General features: G+C 38.1%; 1 protein-coding gene across 2 annotated transcripts in view; it reads left to right on the forward strand.

The window, feature by feature from the left end:
* Positions 1-4,709: 4,709 nt before the first annotated feature.
* The window catches only part of LOC127647277 (F-box/LRR-repeat protein 16-like), a 41,203-nt gene continuing 33,239 nt past the window's right edge, over positions 4,710-12,673 (forward strand). Inside the window, exon 1 of one of the 2 annotated variants that reach the window (XM_052131431.1) lies at positions 4,710-4,829. Coding sequence is in view for 1 of the 2 variants with exons in the window: in XM_052131430.1 (XP_051987390.1) it covers positions 7,949-7,959 (11 nt within the window). In the remaining variant the exon portion in view is untranslated. Of the gene's footprint in view, positions 4,830-7,648; positions 7,960-12,673 lie in introns of those variants that run through there. The other variant, XM_052131430.1, reaches the window with a different exon arrangement.

Raw genomic sequence — 12,673 nt, forward strand, 5'->3', positions numbered from 1 at the left:
GAAAATAAGAGTGTTTCTGTATGGACAATGCTACATATGCTGTATGAGAGGGCTAGTCAAAGACCCCCCTTCCAGTGCCACCTAAAAATACTTTGTTTTCAGCATGGCGTGTGGCTGCCTTTGATCTGCGGGCCACTCCGGGCCCTGTGCCGTCAATAAAGCTGGAGAGGGGCTCCTGTTGTAGGTGGAGCGGCTTGTTGGTGGCCTGCTGCAGTATGTTTGAATGAACAACCAAGTGATGAGAGATGTGCATTGTAGCCATTGTAGCCACCCTCTCCATACCCTAAACAGATTGCATGTGTGTGTTTATTTACACCAGTTAGAGGAGCTGCTTGACAATAAGTTTCAATGTCATAGCAGCAAATTGAAGGGATAATTCCCCCATTATCTTATATTATATGGGGGATGAAATATGATGAAAGTGAATGGTGACTGTAAGTTTTTTTGCAAAACATTTAATTTTGTGTTTCACAGAAGAAAGTCATAGTTTTGGAACAACAGGAGGGTGAATGAATTATGATTTTTTTGAATGATTTTAGGTTAACTATCCCTTTAAGTATGATTCAAATGACAAAAAAAGGATCTTGTTCCAACAGATACGTAAACATTTAGTTGTCGGCTGACAGTGCCAAACCCTGCCAGATTAAACTATTTGAGAGTGCAGACATTCAGTGCAACAAAAACAAAACCATGTCTGCCTTTGTTCACAGTTTAAAACAGTTTAGATTCAAAGGTTTATATAATAGCCAACTATAAACTTTTTGGTAGATTGATAAATTATTATTTTTTTATCCCAGAAGAGGTCTATACTTTCTGTTTAGATAATAATCATATCCTGAATTTTGATATTTATGTAACGGCACTTTGTTTATGTGTTCATTATGTCAACCGGTTGTCTTTAGAATGGTGAGAGCAGGCAAAAATGGCAATGCAATGATTCACAAGCCCTCACATACAAATCTGAATGTAACTCAATAAACACAAACACACACATTTACACATACGGTTACTTGGCAACAACACTGTTACTAAGAGACTGATTGCAAAGGAGGCTGGTTTCTAGAGCAACAGCTGTGGCTGAGTCATCCGCAGTGCAGCATGTTGCTGGACTGGCAAGCTGATCAGTCTCTAAGTCATGGTGAAAGTACAAGTCCCTTGGAAATCAAAATGCTGTTATGTCACAATGAGATGTGTGACGCAATGCAGCGCATTTTTATTCCCCAAATCTGTCTCCGGTGGGATTAAATTACATGGGACACATGGAGCAGGGATGTACTCTGTTGTTGGTCAGTTAAGTAAGATCTATACACTAATGCTCTGTGCCCTTGTTTCAGTCATTTTATTATTCAAAGGATAGTTGTAACGACTTACAGTATGACCTCATCCATGAGTCTGTTTTAGGTTTGCTTCAATCTAGAGGATTGTAGAATGGGACAGGTCACACACAAACACCCATCCTTTTGTCATCATTCCAGCTGTTGAGAGCCCAATGGTGACATCTGGATGGAAAGCAAAGCTTGAGTGGAGTGGAATCTGATTGGCTGCTGTCGATACATGCTATATACAAACAAGCAGCCCAAAATCCTAATACACTTTAATATACATCTCTCAAGTATGCTATATGAGATGTTCACAGTTCACAACAGTATTAATCTTTACAAAAATATCATATATTGACAAAATAGGCGAAAGGTGTTAAGCCTTAAAAGACAAACTGTGCTATTATTTTGATACAAAAAGGGAAATACAGGGTCCATCATAAAGATTGTACATTGTGCTTACTCAGTGGAAGTGATTCAGTTATGTAATTCCTCAGAATGAAACATACCCCTCTTCCCACCTCTTAAAGGGATGTTCCTCTTCTTTTTAATGATCATTTGTTTAATCCTTCAGAGAATCGTTGAAAACAGTGGTTTCTTTTGCTTCATGTCCCAGATTTTACATTGGAATGATTGGATGCCAAATGGCGACCCAACACAATACTAGAACTGCATAAAAATCAGCCAAAAATATGCTTCAAATCAACCATTGGCACATATTATTACTGTAATACAACAATAAACTGAATAGGCCCAACAATATACAAACCTATTAACATGACATAAGTTGAAAAGGAAAATTGAACTTTTTCACAGTTTTATAATGCGGAAGTAAATTGGAGTGAATGGGAGATAACAGCAAATATTATTTTCACTCACTCATTTTCTCAAAGAGCAAAAGAAAACAATCCACTATTATGTTGGAATGACTTTCCAGAAGAGGGAAAACTAGAGAGATGTACTGTCCTTCTCTCAGCAGCTGCACAAGAACCCCTCACAGCTGTTGTATCTAGTTTTTAAAAATGAATTCCAGAGTAACACAACTAATAATAATGTTATAAATTTACACTCAATATATATAAAAAATATATATAAAAAGTTTGCTAGGTTTACGCTGCTAAAAAAGGTGAAAACATGTCATCACAGTCTGTGAAAATTGTCTATAATGCAAAGTAAGCTGCAGCTTGCACCTCACCAAAATCATATTTTGATGGCCACTGGCTGCTGAATTATGTGGAATCATGCAAACGTTTGCAAACAGAGTACAGTATTGGAGACACCTGGCAATGCTTTGCTTATTTTGGCAGTCAAATCAATCCACCAACGGTAAACTGTGGTCAGAGGAGTTGTGATAAAAGAGTAAATCTGATACCAAGTTTGACAATCTGTATGTGGTAAGCTTTCCCCAGCCTGTTTATTCATCCACAGGATATTTGAAGCTGTTTATTATTATAAGATGAAAATGACTGCAACCATTTTCACACCTGGCAATGCTTTGCCAGAGCAAACTACAAAGTCTCCACTCCCTGAAACATAAAATCTGATACCCCATTCATCCAATGGAATACCAATCACAAGTAATTAACCTGTACATCTGTCTGGAGATTGAACAGATCAGCTGTATTGTTAGTTTATTTTTAATCTGTGGCGCTCAACTGGTGGGCGAAAACAATACTAAATACAAAACAATAAAATGCAACAAAATATATAACTGTGTACAGATATGATATCAAATATACTGACATATCCTTATCTTTTAGAATGAGAAATATTTTTTGGTGCACACTCATCTGTCTCTTGTTAATATGGTGAACACTAAAACAATATTTGGCCCAGTGTTTAGTCCATGAGTTATAATTGTACATCACACTTCTGGGTTTTTTTATATATTCATTTTGAAAATGAAAAATGTTCATGGTAACATTTAATCAAAAATTGAGCAACTGTTGCTTGATTACAGTATTTGAATATCAACTCAAAATAGACCTCAATAGTATGCACCACATTATTCTCCTGATGTAAGTGTTAGTTGCGGAGAAGAAATGGAAAAAGAAAACAGTAGGTGGAAAACATTGGGTTTTGGCAGTTATAACATGTTCTCTCACATACCACGCTTTTATTGACATACCATAAATGTCTCTCTCTCTGTGCTGCTTTGTACCAAAATCTAGAGTAAGCACATCTTTATTAGATTTCGTAGACCTGTAGTTAAAGTTGCACACAACACACAGTGCGATGTTGAGCCGAGGCTGTGAGGAGGGGGCCTGATTGTCAGGGACTCCTTTGCATGGCACGAAGTCATGACTGATGAGATTGTTGCCAGCCACAGAGAGAGCCAGAGGGGCCCTTCCATTCAGAGCCCACAAAAAACAAACATGTGAGGAAACTAGATTTAGGACAGAAGCAATGTAAAAGAACTAACTAAATCCTGTGGGGCAGGTTGCTAAAGAAGCAAACAATAGCTGTGCTCAAAACAACACTATACACTATGCACTTATACAATGCACTCAGCCATGTAGTGTATGAATTTTCAAAGTGTAGTATTGTCCCAAATGGAACACTTAAAATGTTTAACAGTTGATGGAAGTGATGTTTCAAACTCACCTGATGAGTTAGTGCCTTAGCCAACCTCAGTTCAACGCTTGTATCTTAAACAACGTACATATTCATACAGCTTTGGGAGACGGTAAAGCGTTCAGCTCAACAGTTGTAAGGTTCTGTATGCACTGAAGTTTTGCCAGCTGCTACATGCTTCATTATTTACAACTGTTTGTCAGACCAGCAGCGCAGCCAGGTAACTCTGCCTCTTCCACTATCTATGACAAGCCACATGCAGTGAAAGAATGAAGTGTCCAACATTCCACACTCCGTTTTGACGGTTGAAAAATTGCAATCATCCAGGTACTTAAAGTACTCTTCTTTTTGCTGCATTTTCAGTGTAAACTTAATGTTTGCACTACCTACACTACAAAATGGTGTAGAATAGTGTAGAAGTGTGTGGTTTGTGATGCACCTAATCACAGAAATGTGCAAGTACCATTCAGTATGCCAGATGGCTTGTGAGACCAGAATTCTATACCCATAACCAGGTGATTAAACACAATACAGTCATATGCCCATCCACCCCACCTCGTTCCATTGGAAGAAAGAGGCACAGTCACCCCTCCACTCATGCATTATTAAGAGGGTGCACTTCTTTTCCCCAAACCAAAATCCCTCCATTATTTATGCTGAAGGACTGAGTAGGATCCGTATAAGCATATAGGATTTCTCTGTTTGTTGTGTAGGCTCTGTCCAATGAGGGAGGTTTGGAGTGGGTGGGAGCAAGTGTGGGCTATAAATAGATAGCTCTCTAGCTCTCTGACTCTGTGTGGAGGCTGACAGAGGATACACACAGCATGCATAATGAGTAAAGGTAGTATGGAAGAATTCCTGAGTCCACGCACAGCCACACGCTGAAACTCACTGGCAGCCATTTGACAGACCTTGTGATGGAAAGGTGTAAAGAAGGTTTGTCAGTCTGTGAGAAGCTCTAGGTGGTGCTTGGCATAAATGTAATCCAAACGATTAGGAGATGCAGATTCCTTGGCTAAGCACTGATGCCAGTATAAGGTGTTATGTAATGGCAGCTAAAATGGGCATCGGTTACATCCCATAGATCTGGGCAATGCTGAAATCACTGATCGGAATGTGAATTGACAATACAAACTGTTAGTGCACACCAGTGACGTGCGGTGATGTCTTAAAGAGGCTAGGCACTGAGTTATGAAAGCCAGATTACCTGATTTATTGTTTAAGCTAATAATACGTAATAACAGTGAACGTTACACACAAGCGCGGCATATCAAGAAATGTACAAATCAGGATGTATATCGTGTACTCACACTCTCTCTCTCTCTCTCTCTCTCACACACACACACACACACACACACACACACACACACACACAAGTGTGTAAACAGTGAACGTTATGCATTTATCAGATCCTTCAAAACCTCTCGGTTTTCCTTTACCTTTTCATTGTGGTAGGTTATATTCAGCGTCCTTTGCTCGTCAAGTGCAAGGTCGATCCGAGATTTTTGAAAGGTTTTCAGTGTAATTTGACACTGGATGTGAGCTGACGACTTTTCATGCTTGGTTAAAGCTGTGGGCAGGTTGTTCAAATCACAATATCCCGCTGAAGTCCAAACAGTCTGACTGGTTGAAAGAAGCAGGCAGGGATAGTAGTACAGCCGCTGATTGTTAGCGCAGCCACATAGCCAATCTTTTCTTACATACCAATCAGTTTGAAATGATCGGATAATTTTTGGGCCCCATCTAAGGCTGGCGTAGACCTCCCTCTTGCAATTAACTCCTATTTGGAATTAAAATCGAGCTTGGAAAAATGTCTTAATTCCGTGATTACGGCTGGTGCTGTCATTTTGAATTTTGCGGGATTAGGCATGTACACTAGCTGTGGTGTAATGACGTTAGCTACGCAAATGTCCAGGAATATCTCGATTTTAATTGGTCCATGTCTGATACGTAACGGAGATGATTACGGGCATAACATATTTACGTCAAAAGGCACAGCAGATTTGTGCTTTTTGCCGTACATGTTAAAGAATACAGGATCGAAGTGCGCATGCGCAACATGGGTTTTCCGCTTGTCGTCTGCAATGAATGGACCATAAAAGCACTGCTTATTCTACCATTTGTTTTTAGTTGATTATGCGTAACTGCTACATCATAACGTCTAAAACAATTGGAATAACACACATATTGCATGTATAAATCACAAGAATAAAAAGTAAAAATCCAAATACAAGTTTATTATTTAATAAACATTTTATTTTTGAATTTTGGCAGGGTAGGCAGTGCCTAGTTTGCCTACCCAGACCGCACGTCAGTGGTGCACATCACAGTAAGCTAAAATGTAGATGAGCAATTTTATGAAATGTTTAATCAGTTCAATCATGCCTCATTTTAAAGAAATGTCACAGGTTCAACAAAAGTTAAGCTCAATTGATACAATTTTCGTCTCTTATTTATTAAAAAAAAAGAAAAGAAAAGAAGAATGTGTTTACAGTTATGCACTTACAAGTGAATGGGCCCAGTCGTTAAATACACACTGTTTCAAATGTATAGCCACAAGACATTTATAAACATTGTATGTATATACATGATTTTAGTGTGACAAAATCACTTACCTGATCTGTGTAAATTTAGATGCTGTAACACTAGCAAATCCCTAATTTTAAGACACTAAAATCATGTGAACATGTAATATGTGTTCGTCTTTTGACTATTGTTTTGTGTGCATTTTAAAGAGGTCATGACATTACTTTTTAATATATTTTTTTATGTTAACTTAGGTTCACTTATAATATTTGTGAAGTTTTTTTGCACAAAAGCATGCAGTCATATATTTGTCAAACATGATGATTTTCCACCCTCATTCTGTTTCTGTCAGAAACATTCAGTTTTGGTGCTGCTTCTCCTTTAATACTTGACAGTAAATTCCCACTGTTCTGATTGGCTCTCTGCTCTTGACTAACCTGTTCTCTCCTTGCCATCACACTGCTCACTTCTTCTGGGCAGGCTACAGAAGTGATAAGGTAAAGTAGGTGGTGATGTGTTGTTGTGGAGGCGGTCAGATGAAAATGTCTACCACAGTGTGACATCACAATGAGGACGAAGTAGAGAACGAGTTGTTTTGGCAGCTTGGTTTCAACAAATGTGCTGAGTTTGGAGTTGCATACCACCATACTACTCTTACAATTTCTGCCATACACAGATATGGCAGAAGTATTTAATTGTTTATTTGTTTTATTTATTTATTTATTTTTGAAGAAAATGAGGGACGAGTCAAAATACAAATTTGTGGTAATCAATATTATGCCAACATTCTGTTGATTAAGCTTATTGAACATTCTTTTAATCACAGACTTCACGGATGCCCCCATATTTCCATACCAAGAACTTATATATTTATTCATTATTTGTTATTTAGTTATTGCCCTTTTTTAAAGTAAAAAAAAAAAAAGTAAACCAAACATTCACTCATTGCATATAAAACCGTAACAGTTTGTGTCCCATTGTCTTCTAAATAATGTATCTTGAAAATGCATGTAAATATGTGGTTACGTAACAAAACCATGCCTTGAGCTTTCTCTAACCGAAGAGTTACAGCCAACGCGCACAAAAGATTGCTTTTCAGTGCTCACCACAAGCGCAAAGCGATGCATTATTGATATTTTTGCTACTATCTCTTTAAATGGGATTGGTCTGTTTTGTGTGCGTGTGAATGTGAGAGAGCGAAAGAGAGACTGCGCGAGTGGGAGGCAAGCTTTGTTGAGAATCAGAATGAACGGGCATTAGATGCTAAGGCATTAATTCGCTGGTTTAATATATTTCCCTTCCTAAATGAAGTGATATTTTTCGGCTTTGGCGCTGAGAGAGGTTTACACCTCTATGTCAACACCGGCATATCATATTACCATCATCACCTCCGCAAGGAAATAACGGGTAACGCTGCTGGTATATTTATTTATTTACCCCTCGTGCGTCCTGCAACGTTGTTGGGAAACGCGATCGAGCCAGGCAGCGATATTTTACTGATCATGGATTAATGCTTGTGTGAGCTGCATATGAAAGAAAGGTAAGACAATGTGCCAATAATAGAGTCGATTGTGATTCACTGTGATAGCATGTTGTTTTGATAACGTTGAGATGACGTTTGACGCAAAGGGTTCAAGAAAAATCGTATTGAGGGGATGAGCTACTGTTAATAACAATTGTCCCCGGGGACTAAGCATGGATAAGAGGAAGATTGATAGTGCTGATCTATAAAAAAAAAAAGTGTAAAGGACGAGGAAACGGAGAACGGTCGCAACACAATTACCACTTGCGTAACGTGCATCAAATAAACCAAGCGAAACATGCATTTTCGGACGCGTTTTAATTTTGAACGCGTCTATTTTGTCCAAAAACACAACCACGATGCCCAAAAATGCTGTTGGTGACTGACTTGGTTTTGAGACACAGTCTTTGTCTCGTTTATGGGATGCTGAATATTCCTCATGTACATGACGTCACCTTTCCGTCCTCCTGAGGCTGAGAACATACTTAATACTCGCGCATCTGTCATTATGGAGCGCAATATAGTTAAGGGGCTGTTCGCATCTGACGCAAAAAATAAATAAATAAAAAAGATTAGATGAAGCGCCACGAATAGAACAGAGCGTAAGTGTCTTAAGATGCATTTTTAAAAGTTATGTTTTAACTCAAAGGCATACGTCTAGCGCATGTTTACGTTGGAGTACATCTGAAAAACAGCGCGGACGGACGCAAAAACGTGTTCGTTTTGAACGCCCCTGGCTGTGACGTAAAACGCAAACGTTTGTCTCGGTAAATTACAGATAAACCATTACAGTATGAAACGAGGCCCCGTAGAACGTTTATTAATATTTAGACAACTGCATATTTCCATTGTTGGCGGAGAGGTTGCTTATGCTCAGTGGAATTTAAATATCTGTGCAATGTTATATGACAACAGGCATTGCATGTGTATCTTCAAGAGATGACGTTGAGAGATAAAGCTCATTCACAGAAAGCACATGGCTTCAAAATGAAGACACACCTCTCAATGACTGTACAATCTTGTTAGGCCATCAGGTTGGCTTTACAAGTCTGGCCAGGTATTGATTCTCTTAAGCTGTTTATAAGCTATGAAGAACCATTTAGATGGTAAAACATTAGTGAGTTATGAGACTTACTGTATCCAATGTAATTTTTATGTCATTTTGTAATTTATTGCCCCACCAGAGTCACTAAATTAAATTGCAAAAAGGATTATTGTTTCCAAACCGGTTTCCTGATCACTCTTCTTTACAAAATATGTTCTGTAAACTTGCCTACAAATTCGTCGCTGAATTATCGCTGATTTGGTTTGAACATTGGGGGATTGCAGTGTGAAGCATTTACCCATGTTTCCATTGATCATGGTATAAATAATGGGGGGTTGTACTTACTTGTACATGCCCACCCCCTGGAATCTACGGCACAGAACTTGCTATTCACCAGAGATGTTTGCCAGAAGTTTGCAGCTCTTCACTGGTAGTAGTGAGCCTGCAGCAAACATTGCTGCAAAGCTCATTTGTGGGTGAAAATAATGTGTGGCGAGTTTGCGGCAACTCTAGATTAAACAGATAGTCCCATCCCCTAACTCAAACCATTGGTTGAGCTGATGTTCTTGTGTCAAGCTGGTCGGTATGCTCAAACAATCAATCTTTTGATAATCTACTGACAAATGGCTTACTTACTGTACATTATAGTTTGTCTCTGCATATTAAGTTGGAATAGAATAAAGTTTTTTAACAAAGAAAAAAAAAACACTTCAGCTTTAAATCTGGCCTTTGATATTGTTTATCATCCTGACCTTGTCATGTCTGATGTCAGATGGCAGTCCATTTCAGTCCATGACAGTCAGAAGACCCATTGTTTTTTCATGTTTCAGCTTTTGTTACAGCTGTAAATCATATCATGGGTGAAAGTGAGCATGTGTCGAGTCCAACACTGTGTTGGCAGCATAGCGTGCACTATCCTCACTGAGAAAGTGTGGATAACACATCTTCACTTTCACACCAAGCATCTTCAGGTCTCTCAGTTTTTCAGGTGGCTGGTAAATCAGTCTGTTTCTTACCAAGTTTGCAGTTTGCCAAGAAGAGTGAGAACCCATTCAGTTTGTTCTTCTCTCATGGAACACCTCAACGTGCCAAACTGCCCCGGATCCGCCTAAGGATTCCAGTGGTTCGGTGTGAACTAATTCAGATGCTGTTTGGTTCCCTCCCTGTTTTGAAGACTTACTCATTCCTAATGTATCATCTTTGTGTTCTACACAACTGCTGCCTGAGACATACAGTGAGAACTGTCTCATAGGTTGTAGTGCTAACAGGGAAATAATTAGTTGTCTGTATCAATCCCTTTGAGCAAGACAATGCATGCATATGGCATACACTATGATCCAAAGTGACAGTTCAAGCTATACATTATGCCAGTATGTGTCCTGGGAATCTAACACATGGCTTTGCCATTTCTTGCGCCTTGTCTAGCTGTTGAGCTACAAGAACAAAATAGATACATGTACAGATTTCATGTGCTGCCAATTCTGTCCACTCCAAGAAGCTTCCACTATCCCATCTCCCATGTTTCCTCTCCTTCCATTTTCCACCCTCTAAATGTGCCAAGCATCACACATCTTGTTTGTTGTTGTAAGGCTTGTGTGCTTCATCAGTAAATCCAAATAACATGGGTAATTAGACCGGGCCTTTAGGCAAAATGAAAAAAGTGGGGAAGAAATGGCTTAACTCTTCACTATGCAAACTAGAATGCTCTAGAATTTTAGTTTTTGCCCCTCCACTGATGAAGACCTTTGCTTGTTTTTGCATTTTCAAAATTACATGTTATATTGTAGTGTATTTGTAATTACAAAAACATTCTGGTCAAACATCCTTAAGTGCTTTTGACATTTCTTCTGGCGCTTGGACATTTTTTTAATGTTTAAAGGACATTTTGCCAGACATCTGAATGGTTTCTGGCTAAACCGTTCTGAGCTGGACCAGCCTGAAAAATAGCAGTTTTTTTAGCGTCATCTGAACTAAAGAAGCACAATTTATGATACCAGTGTTGCCAGATCTTGCTGCTGATTTGAAATATATTCTTGTATTGTAATCTTACCCTAACCAATTTGGAAATTTCCCCCCTTAGTCTTTTATTCATAGAAAATAACTGCCCGGGAGCATTTCCAAGATGGCCACCAAGTGGACTGACTTGCCTCGAAAACAACTTTGATCAGGTGTTCTCTTCTTAAATTAAATAACTTGACTACATTTCTTTAATTGAAAACAACTGCTATCTATCTGACCAGCCAAGAGAAGCCCTCAAACTTGTTTGGTGCTCTGACTCTTTAGAGCATTCTTTGCCTGACTAATGTTCACTATTTCAAGTGAGTTTAATGACCCACATCAGAGTAGAAATTTAATGTACATTCGCATTTAAGAATTAATTGAAGGTTAAAAATTGATTGCCTTGCATGAATGACTCTGCCTTTGGACATTTGTTGGGGAACTGTGACTGAGGAACAGACTTAGCACATTTTCGATGTGTATAGTTACTGGGTACTGGCAAACAAAATACAGTAGCTTATAGAGGACAAATGCCTTTTTTTTTTAAAATAAAGTCCTGTTTTATTCACAATTTTGGCTACAAAGAGACAAATCTTATAACTAGAAAGGAGGGAGTCCTTAGAAGTTTCTTAGAATGTGGCTATGACCAATTGAGACGTTACTGTAGGTTTATTAATTTAATTATCTACCTGGATTCAAAGAAACATGTTACTATACCTACATTTTGGCAAAATAATTTTTACGTGGCTCATTGTATACAGTATATTTATTGCAGTAGTTTCCTGGTGAGATGAACACTAGAGACTCTACAACCTCAATTACTTTGATTCCCTTTCTTACAAACTGTGAGGAAAACGGAAGAGAATCAATTCATAAACACTTGTTACTCACATAATGCTATATTATTGACATCAAAACACTTTGCTGAAAGTGCATGAGAATTTTAAGGCCATACATTTTAACTTTGGTTAGAGATAGAGCACCACAAAATGACACGTTTACTTCAGCAATTGTGATTCTCATGTCACATTTGCTTTTTATAACACTATACGTTAGGTTTAGTTTTAAGATTTTGTTGATTTAAACCTCAATAAGAGCATTAACCTTCAAAACCTCATCAGTTGTTCATTTTAAATTGGCTTTTTATGATAGTTGGTTATGTTAAGGTTTAGGTTAGGGATGTAGGTTTTTTGACAAATTGACAGATACAAATCTTATCTGTTTGGGAGAAAATTTAACATACTTTTAGCACCACACAGTGGATATTTCATGCCATGCACTTAAAATAAATTCTAAACATAATTAGTTTATTTCGTATATCTTTTAATAATAATGTAGTCCATTTCTTTAATAGACCAGTTCTAGCTATTCTAAATCTATTAGCATGCCCTTACCATGTCCTGCTCTCAACCGCTTCCAGATATATTGCTGATGTTTAACTGTGTTTCTGGGAAATTTTCCCTGGCTATTTTCCACTTTTAAATACCTAATGGGGGTGACAGCCGAGCAGATTTGATCTAATGCTTGCTGTTCAGCAAAAACCGTAGTACTTTTCAAATGCATGTTGCATTTTAATTTAAATGAATGTAATGCCATTTTAAATTATGCTTAAAAACAGCCATCAACTGAAACACAAGATGTAATAGTTACAAACTGTTCTTGAAAACTATGAATTTTGCAATTGAAATG

Source organism: Xyrauchen texanus, chromosome 8 (genome assembly GCF_025860055.1).
Source record: "Xyrauchen texanus isolate HMW12.3.18 chromosome 8, RBS_HiC_50CHRs, whole genome shotgun sequence".
Classification (NCBI taxonomy): Eukaryota; Metazoa; Chordata; class Actinopteri; order Cypriniformes; family Catostomidae; genus Xyrauchen; species Xyrauchen texanus.